Source organism: Salvelinus namaycush, unplaced genomic scaffold, assembly GCF_016432855.1.
Source record: "Salvelinus namaycush isolate Seneca unplaced genomic scaffold, SaNama_1.0 Scaffold320, whole genome shotgun sequence".
NCBI classification, from domain to species: Eukaryota; Metazoa; Chordata; class Actinopteri; order Salmoniformes; family Salmonidae; genus Salvelinus; species Salvelinus namaycush.
The window spans coordinates 225,654-237,531 of NW_024060120.1; the positions used below are offsets into that span (position 1 = coordinate 225,654).

At 42.3% G+C, this 11,878-nt stretch overlaps 2 protein-coding genes across 3 annotated transcripts in view; both read left to right on the forward strand.

The window, feature by feature from the left end:
* The window catches only part of LOC120040018 (solute carrier family 12 member 1-like), a 41,677-nt gene extending 40,075 nt beyond the window's left edge, over positions 1 to 1,602 (forward strand). Inside the window, exon 26 of the mRNA XM_038985338.1 lies at positions 178 to 1,602. Within this exon, the coding sequence (XP_038841266.1) occupies positions 178 to 313 (136 nt within the window). The 3' untranslated portion in view covers positions 314 to 1,602. The remainder of the gene's footprint in view (positions 1 to 177) is intronic.
* A 1,747-nt stretch (positions 1,603 to 3,349) lies between these two features.
* LOC120040017 (deoxyuridine 5'-triphosphate nucleotidohydrolase-like) lies at positions 3,350 to 7,967 on the forward strand. 2 transcript variants are annotated; one of them, XM_038985336.1, is made up of 8 exons: positions 3,350 to 3,583; positions 4,673 to 4,861; positions 5,358 to 5,514; positions 5,929 to 6,020; positions 6,705 to 6,749; positions 6,960 to 7,034; positions 7,373 to 7,443; positions 7,799 to 7,967. In XM_038985336.1, the coding sequence occupies exons 1-8, from the start codon at positions 3,523 to 3,525 to the stop codon at positions 7,853 to 7,855; spliced, it is 747 nt and encodes a 248-aa protein (XP_038841264.1). In that variant the 5' UTR covers positions 3,350 to 3,522; the 3' UTR covers positions 7,856 to 7,967. The 2 variants fall into 2 exon arrangements, with proteins under 2 accessions (XP_038841264.1, XP_038841265.1); XM_038985337.1 differs by lacking the exon at positions 4,673 to 4,861 and having other exon boundaries at positions 3,367 to 3,583.
* Positions 7,968 to 11,878: the final 3,911 nt, after the last annotated feature.

Below are 11,878 nucleotides of genomic sequence, written 5' to 3' on the forward strand. Positions count from 1 at the left end.
AGGTATATAACAATAATAATCATTTGGTTGGTGCTTATATCTGTCCTGTTTCAACTGTGTATTAGACGCATGTGTGAAATCTCCCTGAGACACCCACGACCATATAGTGGTGACCCTGCTGCTAATAGCCAACTGTTTAGATAACTTAGGTTTAATACTGTACTTCCCACTTTGCAGGAGTATGCCCATCGCCCGTCTAGGCTCAGTCTCTGACCACCTCTACATGGCCTGGTTGGACATCCTCACCAAGAACCTCCCTCCCACCATGTTGATCAGAGGCAACCACAAGAGCGTCCTCACCTTCTACTCATAGACCAACCCTCTCAGCAGTCACTAAATGGCCATGCCACAAGGGACAACCAAGGCACGTTCATCAATATCCAGGAGTTAGTTGCTATCAGTTTAAATGAAAAGGTGATGGTTAGGGATAAGGTTATGGGAAAGGTTAAAGGTTAGAAAGTGATGCTCTTCCGTCTTTTCTAGCATGACCAAATAGTGACGACGCAACACAGACATATGGACTCAGGGATATATGGGCACAAGGACAAGACACTGCCTGGGATGGGTCAGTTACACTGCCAGTGCCTATGCTACACCCCGTTGGAATTGTACATGTGGTGCATAATTAGGGGTCCAAGCCCTGAATCGGGCCGGAAAACTCTTATTATTATATATATTAGTCATGTAACAGATGCTCTTATCCAGAGCAACTTACAGTTAGTGTTATTGTTAAGGATATTATTATTCTGACATATTATTATTATTATTCCAAGTTTAAGAGAGCTATAGTTCGACCTACAGAGACCAAACTTGGAGGGATGGTGTAAATTGGTGACCCAATACATCTGGTAAATCTTTGGTATTTGACACAGAGTGGGACTGGGATGTTCGATAACAGACTGGTCCCAGGCTAGTTGGAGCCCCCTGCTGGCTACGCATCTCAATACGGTATACTTTTTCCTTAAATGTACACTTGTCCACTACCCACATAGTGGTCCTCTGTAGCACAGTTGGTAGAGCATGGTGCTTACGATGCCAGGATAGTGGGTTTGATTTTCGGGACAATTCATACTTAAAACATTTTTGGCACGCATGACAGTAAGTTGCTTTAGATAAAAGTGTCTGATAAATGGCATAAATGATATTATTCTATATTATGAGATTGGTGTAAGAGCAAGAGATTGAGTCAAGACCAGAACCTGTAGTTCATACATACAGGCTCTTCCATAGTCCTCAACCCTGAGGCCAGCATGGGTTAGTGCCTTCGTCTTGTAATACATACATGCCAACACATGGCGGCCCAGGTTCAAATCCCACCACTGCTGCTTTCAGATAGACATCCCTAGACAGTGAGGTATTGTTGGTGATGTGGCTGAATTTGATGACCTTAAATAAGGGTGAAATATTTGAGAAAGGGTAAAAAGGCTTGGGCCCGGGTCATTGCTGCTAGCCTGTATGTATAACTCTTCTTCTTCTTTTGGGGGAACAACAGATGATGTACACTGAGTACACAAAACATTAAGAACACCTGCTCTTTCCATGACAGACTGACCAGGTGAATCCAGGTGAAAGCTATGATCCCTTATTGATGTCCCTTGTTAAATCCACTTCAATCAGTATAGATGAACGGGAGGAGACAGGTTAAAGAAGGATTTTTAAGCCTTGTGACAATTGAGACATGGATTGTGTGTGTGTGTGCCATTCAGAGGGTGAATGGGCAAGACAAAAGATTTAAGTGCCTTTGAACGGGGTATGGTAGTAGGTGTCAGGCGCACCAGTTTGTGTCAAGAACTGTAACGCTGCTGAGTTTTTCACACTCAACAGTTTCCCATGTGTATCAAGAATGGTCCACCACCCAAAGGACATCCAGCCAACTTGACACACCTGTGGAAAGCATTGGAGTCAACATGGGCCAGCATTCCTGTGGAATGCTAATTGATGCTGTTCTGCGGGCAACTCAGGAAGGTGTCCTTAATGTTTTGTACACTGTGTATGTAGGCTAGTATGCACAAATATTATGGTGTTCTAGGAAATGAACATTATAGCAAACAAATTACCTATGCAAAAAGTGATCAATATACAAATAACAGTTTTTAAAAAATTATATTCAAATGCTACTAGCGGCGTTGATAACTTGATAAAAAAAATTAAGATTAGTTTGATACTGTATAGAATACTGTATAATACTTTGTATAGATGTGTATATTCCACACAAGTAGCTACTAGTTGAATGAATAGGGAAATAATGAAGGGATAATTTACTACGTTAATGCACACACACACACACACACACACACACACACACACACACACACACACACACACACACACACACACACACACACACACACACACACACACAGTGATGAAAATCTATTAAACAGAACAGGAAAATGTAAATCAACATGTGCTGTATATTTTCAATATAGAAATGCTTGATTTATTTCTGTGTTTTAACCATTGTCTTTTATAAGACTCAGTCCTTATCATATTTAACTGTAATATTTTAATTAATGTATTATGAAGAAGGAATAAAATGTTGAGTTACTCTTATTTTTCCTCATAATTTGTGTCCATCAAGACAGTCAGACACATTACATTAGAAGACAATAGGTTGGTTACATTATTCTCAAACGTAGAAATATAGAAAATAATGCAGAATAATACAGTATATAAAAATAAAAAAGCATTTAATTTTAAAAAGTACAGCCAATAGCTACTTTCCTTACTGAGGAGTTGGCAACACTGTCACAGACTTGTGTTGTTCCTGATCCTGGGAGAATACCTCGGTCTCTCCATAACTTCACCCTCATTCACTTCCATTTCTCCAGCTCCATCTGCTTACACTTTCTACCATTCTTCTTTAACAAACCATCTCCCTTTTTCCCGACTCAAGCTTATACCCTTCTTCCCTCCATTCCTCCTCCGGTTTCCAAGTATACGTCTCCTTATGATAATACTCCTGCCACCCATCTTGTTCTTGCTTTCTCTAGGGACTCCATTTCCGCCGAGCATTCTCTTGGCCTGGCTCCGTTCGTTCCAAAGCCGTGGCACAATTTCATGCGTCTGAAAGTACAATATTCAAACGTTCTAATCACCTGTAAATGCCCTCTGGACAGGTGTAATGAACGCGTGTAAAAATGCCCATAACAGGCGTTCAAATCACCTGTAAACACATACTGGACGTGTGAAAGAATCATGTGTACAAAAAATGACATTTCACAAAGCAAGTGAAAATTATAATTACAAGTGTTTTGAAACTCTTAGCCTTCCTAACCTGACAGCCTGTCAACATGTCATTCCCACTCGCCATCATCAAATGGACTCAAACTAGCCACAAATTCTGACGAACTCAATCGTCATAAAACGAATTTACAGCGATGCGTTTCTCTAGCTTGGTTTAATACAAACTTTGATAAATAACGAGGAGCACCCAAAATGTGTTTTGTGCAGGGAAGTGCTTAGTAATGAGTATCTCAAAACGAACAAATTAAAACGACAGGACTTGACCAAACACCCAGCATGACGGTAAACCCAGAACAGGGAAGAATGCGTCAGGAAACAGTGCTTCGACAGTGGAAAAGTAAGTCAGCTAGCACGACATTGTTGTCATTTTATAACAGGTGATGGATGATAAGCAGAAATAAGGGAGTACTATCTCTCATAGTAGTAGATGTGAGTTTCTCTTTCAAACAATCCCCTTGTATTCAGCTAATAGCTAGCTAACATTAGCCAAAGCAAGCTAGCTAGCTACTGATAGTGCAACCCTAAGTAACAGTACAGGTGAAGATTAAACATTATCAGGCCTACTATACTGTACATATTACTCTAGAAATATTGTTAAACAAGTTTAGGTTGGAACTGTTGCTGGTAAAATACTAATCATTTTTATTCTGGAATAAACTAATTGAAGCAAGATGCTTTTTTAGGCAAACACACAGTTCTTGGTTGCTCATCTACAGCAGGAAGCAGTCTCCTGCCTGACTGAGAAAGCAGTATATGTTCTAAGCTAGTTTGGCACCACATACCTATGCGAGTCAGGGTTCTCAACCCTGGCACACTTAAAAAACAAGTACAGAAACAGACTCAATGCTGAGCATGACCTCAGGGTTGCACCGTCAAAAAATTTCCCCAGAATAGACATGCTTATTGAAAACTTCAACCAGTCACACACCTCTCATTATGACTGTGTGTTTAATCCAGTTTAGAATAAAATATATTTATTGTATGTTAACAGCAACAGTTCCAACCTATACCTTTTTTCAACAATAATTTGTACAGTAGGCCTGATCATTTTTCATCTGTACTGTTACTTAGGGTTGCACTATCAAACTGAGCCTGTGTGTGTTCTGTTATACACCTGTGTGATGTGACCAATCAGTTTATTCCAGTTCAGAATTAAAATGACTAACACAATGGCATTGATTGTTGGTTATGTTATTGTACACATTTAAAGATATTCATTACAAAGCTTAAATGTCCCACTTAACCAATACTCACCCTATGTCTGTATTTAATTCTCAATACATTAGCAAAAACGTATAAAAACATTTTCACTTTGTAGTTATGGGATATTGTGGGTGAGAGGAAAAAAATATTTAATACATTTCGAATTCGGGCTGTAACACAACAACATGTGGAATAAGTCAAGGGGTATGAATACTTTCTGAAGGCGCTGGAGCTGATGCCGCAGCCGGGGAGGACTGTATCTTTAACAAGATGGAGCACTTCGTTGCAAAGCAGAGGCTCTACTGGCGGTGTTGTTCTTCGATTATCGCTGCCCGGTCTTCAGTACTCTCACACAGAACATTTTATCTGCATTCTCCCACTCTGGCCAGGAGAAAAGGATGCGAGAAAGCAGGTAGCTAGTTGGCTAGCTACATTGCTTTTCTGTAATAGCTCATGTTTGCTATCACTAGCAGCTAGCTAGCTACTTTGCTATGCTAACTGGTTGTTGTATTATCAACGTTTGTATTAACATGATGTGTAGTCAATAAATGTGTAGGTACCGGTAATTGTACTGTTGTCAGATTTGTAGTCGAGGGTTTTACCGAAATCAAGATGTATCATTCAAAGAAGGCTTAGCAAGCTAAAGTTTTCCAGTCATTCAGCTCACAGCTGGTCAGGTTGTCAGAACTCTCGCGAGTTTTTTTTTTTTTTTTCAACGACGGCGAGGCAGATTCAATTGAAATTGGCGGGAATGTGTGCTTCCTAATAAGATTCCTGTCAGAGAAGTAGCAACAACTCGCCATATTTTAACTAGTTAGCTAACTTTAGTAAACTAACCATAGTCATCTTATTATTTTGGAAGTAACTCAACTTTCTTATCACAAACTTTGTAAACATGCCTTGCTCAGAAGTGATAGACGCCGCAGAAGTTTCTCCACTGAAGAGGACAAAGCCACATGCGGTGGCAGAGAATGTGATATCGGTGCTGAAGTTCTCCAAGTTGTCCGAACATGCCACTGCTCCTACCCGGGGCTCTGCTAAAGCTGCAGGCTACGACCTGTTCAGGTGGGTCAGAGTCCGGTACAGGGTCACTGGAAGTGGTTTGAACGCTATACATTTTACTGGCTTGTATTTACTTAGCTAGTTTGCTATTCACATAAGCAAGATACTTGAATTCAAAACGTTGCAGTGAGTGTATCCTGCATGTGGCTGTTTATTTTTCTGCTGTCAATCAAAAGTAAAACTCTAGTTAGCAAACGACCATGCATAATGTTGTCTTCATATCAAGCTACCTTACTAGGTAGCCTAGTCTTGCTTCATGTTTATATGACCAACTTAACAGGAGAAAAGTTGGCTAAAGTTAGTGCTAGCCTGCTCCTCCTACTAACGATTGGATGGGAGGGGAGTTAGATGTGATGTTAGGTAAGTTAGTTGTAAGTTAGTGACTGTAAGCCACCTGTTGATGTTTTTTTCTAACAGTGCGTATGACTACAGTATTGGTCCTATGGACAAGGCTATCGTGAAGACTGACATCCAGATAGCTGTTCCTTCAGGCTGCTATGGCAGAGTGGGTGAGTAGGGTACCAGGACAGAAACTTAAGTGTTTTAAAGATAATTTTTAATTGCACCCTGGTCTAGGGGTACGTGGGGGTAGGTCTCTCTGGGTATTGTTTGACTTGACAGTGAGGGAGTTATTTTACTTTGACCTGGGTTGAACCAGAAACCTACATCTCTTTTACATACAATAAATGTTTGAATTTTCTAACTACTTTTCATTGGGAAGGCAGAAAGCAATCACTTGCATGGCAACACAGAATCCTACTAATTACTACATGCTTAATTATGTCACTTTTGTTTTGAGCAAACATTGCATTCAGACAGAGTGGGACGCCTGGGAGGCAGCCCAGTTCCAAATCTAATGCGATCAACTTTCAGCTGGTGCAATACATGCCTACACAGGCATCCGGGCAAGATTAATCGAACCCCTTCATTACAACTGAAAGTGCAGGCGACTGACTGCCTACTGACAAATCACCTTGCAACAAAATAACTACTCATTGTTATTGGTAGATCAGTCAGTCACAATTTACCCACAATGCATCACATATTTGATACTCCAACACGGTCAATGGAGACTGCTTTCAGACTCAGATTAGTCTCGTTCAACCCCTCTTTCTCATCTCCCCTTAACATTTCCCCAGCATAAAAAATTAAGTAGTTCAGTCATATTTTATGTATTTCTCTTCTTCTCACAGCACCACGGTCTGGGCTGGCTGCAAAACACTTCATCGATGTTGGGGGTGAGTTTATTTTTTGACCTTCAGATATTAATATCAAATTTTTCCGAGGAGATGTGTTATAAAAATGGCAGGAAAGTGGTAACCATAGTTCTGATGGAGATTTCATGAACCCAAGTCACTCTTTGGCTGTTCTAACCCGAGTCTGGAACATAGAACTGACAGGGTACATTCATGACAGCTAGGCTAACTGGAGTGTCTGTCTCCCCCCAGCTGGAGTAGTGGATGAGGACTATAGAGGTAATGTGGGGGTGGTGCTGTTCAACTTCAGCAAGGAAACCTTTGAAGGTGAGCTTTAAAAATAATCATTAATCATTCACATATTCACATGCCACCTTTCCAAACTCAAAGCATTGAAAGCACTTTGTATCCATGATTTAAAGGGACCATCTGCAATTGGTACATCAATTTTTTTTTAAACTTTTAAGTTAATTATATACCCATTGCTCTTTGAAAAATATAACTTAAATGCCTCATCAGAAACTGAAATAAAAACTTGTTTTACTGATTGCTCAATCCAAATGCATTTCACATTGAGATCTGTTTTCCAGTGAAACATTGTAGTGATGGTGTTGGGAAACTGGGTGACCTGTAGAGTGATGGTGGTGTTTCTTTCTGTGTCCCAGTGAAAAAAGGGGACCGTGTGGCTCAGCTGGTGTGCGAGAGGATCTGCTACCCAGACCTACAGGAGCTAAAGGTACTTCACACTTCTCTATAGATTTAATATGACCATACATGCTCAGACCTAGTAGTGAATTGCTGATCACAGCTTTATGATCCATTTCACACAAACCTTAAATGGACACACCTTGTCAAGCATTCTCATTTCATTTAAACTTGAGACTGAAATGTCGATTTTAAGTGCATCTTATTTCTGTGAGAATGAGCCTTGAGCCCTTAGGGCTGTTTTTCTGAACTCTGATCGAGCGTAGTTCCCAAATCTGTGTTTGGGAAACCGGCCTTAAGAACTGGGCTCATTCGCATAGAAAGTCACTAAAATACCCTTTGCTCCAGTGTTGTAGTATTAACCGTGTCTTCCCTCTGTGTTTCAGACTCTGGATGAGACTGAGCGTGGGGCTGGAGGATTTGGCTCCACAGGCAGCAACTAATACATCCACATTGTAAACCATTTGTTTGTTCTGTTACATGTTATATAATAATTACATTCTTTAATAAAGATTGTTATTATCCCTTTGCCATTAATGGCAATGAAACATCACTGATTTTCTTGTCTGTGTGGCTCAGTTCGCAAGAGCATGGTTCTAGCAATGCCTGTGTTGCAGGTTCAATTCCAACTGGGGAAACCTATATGAAAATGTCGGCTATGCCCCCTTATGTAAATCGGCTTTGGATAAAATTCGATGTTAGTCTGTACCCTGAATGACCACTAAGTGGGGCTGTTAAACCATTTATTTTCATAGGGAAACTCCCTCTTGAACTGTCTAGGGACTAAACCCTTCACACAGGCTCATATTTGGGCAGCATGTCGGCAACCAAAATATTCTACTGTACCGTTAGATGTAGAATCAAAAGGCTAATGTGAACCACACCAGGGAGGAGTTTCACTGAGAAATAGGTGGAGTTCCATGCTGACTACCTTGCAGATGCATGCCAGATCTTACAACGCCTGGATAGGTATTTTATGTATCAGCTAACCACATGTTATAGCAATCTGTCAGTCAATAGCACTGTCGGTGACGTGGCACGCAACCATTGGTTGACGCATGCAATGTCTGAGAAGGGGAACGCGACCCTTGCCTTCTAGATGCAGTCATTGGGTTGTTGAACTGGATGTGGTGGCTGTGATTCAATAGTCTTTGTTGTATACCGTCTCTGGAATTACAATAGCTTCCGTCCCTCACCCTTTCATTAGGCCGAGATGATGCTAGGTAGAAGCAGGAAGCATTGTGGAGAGGAGATTTCACCAGTCCTTTCAGCTGTCAGTAATGAAAGCAAGGAACCAAGGAAAGGTAGACTCTTAGGGCAGCAGGTAGCCTAGCGGTTAAGCGCATTGGGCCAGTAAACGAAAGGTCAATGGTTCAAATCTCTGAGTGGACTAGGTGAAAAAATGAATTAAACCATGTCTGTATCCTAGAGCAAGGTAATTGCTCCTGTAAGTCACTCTGGATAAGTGCATCTGCTAAATGACAAATGTAATTAAGCATACACTAACAATCATGGTCAATGAATGTGCATTAAAAGTGCTTTTTAGTCCAGGATTAGGCTTAATCTGTGTCTGGGAAATTGGCCCTTAAAGTGGTTAAAATACATCCCATAAATAGCATAATCCACAAAAAGAGGAAGTGAAGTTGGGAGACAGGGACAACAACGAAACCTTTTAAACAAAAAAATGTTTTTATTGTGACTTTACAACTAAACCCTCACTGATGCGACAGACGGATGTGTCTACGGCTGGTCTGATTGATTTCGCTACGGAGCACTGATTGTACTAGCGAAAAGTGTGTGGCCGCGTCGACCTCAGTGCATAATCATGAAGGCACAGGTTTGGCATCATCAGAACGGTGTGTGTTTTGAGTGTGTTTGAGGGCGTGTGTGTGTATTTGTGTTGTGTGTTTGCAATGTGTGTGTGTATACAGTTTATCAAAGGAAGTAGTAGGCCATTATAAGCACCATTACACCCCCTCCTCTCAGGGGCGTTCTCTAGTTTACAAAAGGCTTCATAGATTAACATTCTAAACATGGCATTGATTACAGTATAAACACACTTCATTTACATGTGGTATAGAGAGCAGACAGGCTGTTACTTTGTTTTTGGTTGAAAAGAAGATGTCTGACATCTTATTAAAAGGACAGTAGACAGACAGCTACTGTGTGTTGTTGAGTATGACAGTGCATTCATAAGTCTATGTGGTTTTGTTACTAGCACCAGTAAATATGTGTAATGCTGAAATCTAGTCAGTGGGGAAGATGAAGAAGCATAGTTATGATGAGGAAGAGGGGTCCTTCTAGCTAAAGACTTTAGCTACGGTTCGATTCCCTACCCTTCTCCCCTCAGGGATGTGAAAGGAATGGACTGGTTTATTTAATATGGTGGAAACTCTCCTTAGCAGCCAATGCTTTGTGAACCATGAAGGGGGAGTGAGCAAGTGCACACTTCAGGGAGAAGGGTGGAGAATCTGAACGCTGCCTTTCACTTCCACGTCTGCCAAGCTGTGAACACTCAGCATCAGTGACTGTTGCACTCTGCTACTCAGTCACAAATCCACCGCTAGCCCCTACCCCATACTCCCTAACTACCCTCATGGTCTTGGGGGTAGGGGCTACGGGTGGATATGGCATTTGCCTTACATGTCCCACAAAAGAGTGGCAGATTCCACATATCATATCATTTCATATAAACCTTTTTCATGAAAAATAAAAAAACATTCAAACCAGAGCTTCCTGCACAGAGCAGTTTAGAGTGGTTATTGTTGTGTCATTGTCACGTCTTCCCTCCATGTCATTCTCATTCTCTAAGCCTTTCTTCAGACAGCCAGCCATACTGTTACCAGTGGGTTAGGCCTACATTGTAGCACTAAAGGTTGTATCTATGATATGTAGAATCATCTTTGGGAATCAAACAACGCAATCCCCCCTCCCCCCACCCACCCATTAGTCTCTTTGGCGTTGAGCTTGTCCCAAGCTCTCTCTCTCAGAGTAGGTAGAAGTTGCCCATAACCATTGACCCAGAGTCAGATCTTCTCTCCCCATCCTAATGGTTGAGATATGGATCAAGGGTAAATTAATCTGTTCCTAGACCAGTGTTTACAGGCAGACACTCCCCACCCAGCCCAGCCCAGCCCAGCCACCCCAGTCAGTCCTGTAGTGTAGGTTAATGCAGGACTATCTGCACCCTCATGGTGAGTGTGTCTCCCAGCTGGCCTGTGAGGTAGTCTTTATCGTTGCTGTCCTCCAGCGCTGCCAGCTCCTTCTTCCTGTACACGGCCATGCTACTGATCTGCAGGAAGTAGGCTCCAGGGGGGAGGGACTTCCTCTTGGACAGGTGCAGGTAGCTAAGCCCCTCCCTCTGGCTGATCTTGAAGTAGCCCAGCTCGTTGCCGTAGTCGATGGAGTAGCGCACGTGGTTGTTGAGCGTGGACAGGGCCGGGGTGAACTCCAGGATGTGGTCTCGGCTGGACAGGCCGGACATGTTCAGGTTGAACAGCAGGGTGTCCTCGATGTCCACACTTTCCAGGCTCACTGTCTCCTGATGCTGAGGACACAGGACAGGTTACATATAGATATACAGTATTATACAGGCAGATATATGATGTGTAACACTCTCCAGGCTCACTGTCTCCTGATGCTGAGGACACTGGACCATGTAGTACAGGTGGATTATGTAAACACTGACAACACTCAACACTCTGGATCCTGATGACACAACACAGGACCACACAGTTAATATGTACTACGGATTCAGTGAAGAGCAGGCAAGACATGATAGCATGACCATTCTATGGACCACCAGACCAAGACAGACAGACATTACCTGTGCATTGTCCAGCGGTTGCTCCAGCGTTGAGTTGGTGTCGCGGCGTTTGCGCCCCTTCTTGGGGTAACCGTTGATCTTACACTCGTAGCAGGCCTCAGGAGACAGATCATTGTCACCCACCTCTGCTGCTGCCCCTCCTCCTCCTCCTCCTCCTCCTCCTCCTCCTCCTCCTCCTCCTCCTCCTCCTCCTCCTCCTCCTCCCTGGCCCAGACTCACACCACTACCAAAGCCCACGCCTGACACACAGTGCCTGGAACACACAGAAAGGACTCAGTCACACACACACACAGTGCCTGGAACATACATAAAGGAGTCAGTCACACACACACAGGGCATAAAATCATACCCAAACACCATCTTGCCTATACGTGGGCTAGCTGACAACATCACCAAAACAATGTGCACACTTCAATGGGACAGAGGTCTATGTGTTGTTGTGATTGTGGATGGCCAGATAGCTACCAACAATGACAATAAAGTGACTCGTTTCAGCTAGTTTCATCTTGTTCTTGATACCATGTCTTTTTTAGGTGTTTGGACTGATTTCATTACAATGCTAATATGACTAAAATTCGCTCGCTAGCTAGTAAATATCGACAAAATGTAGTTTACATGTTGTCAACAATCTAAGCCAACC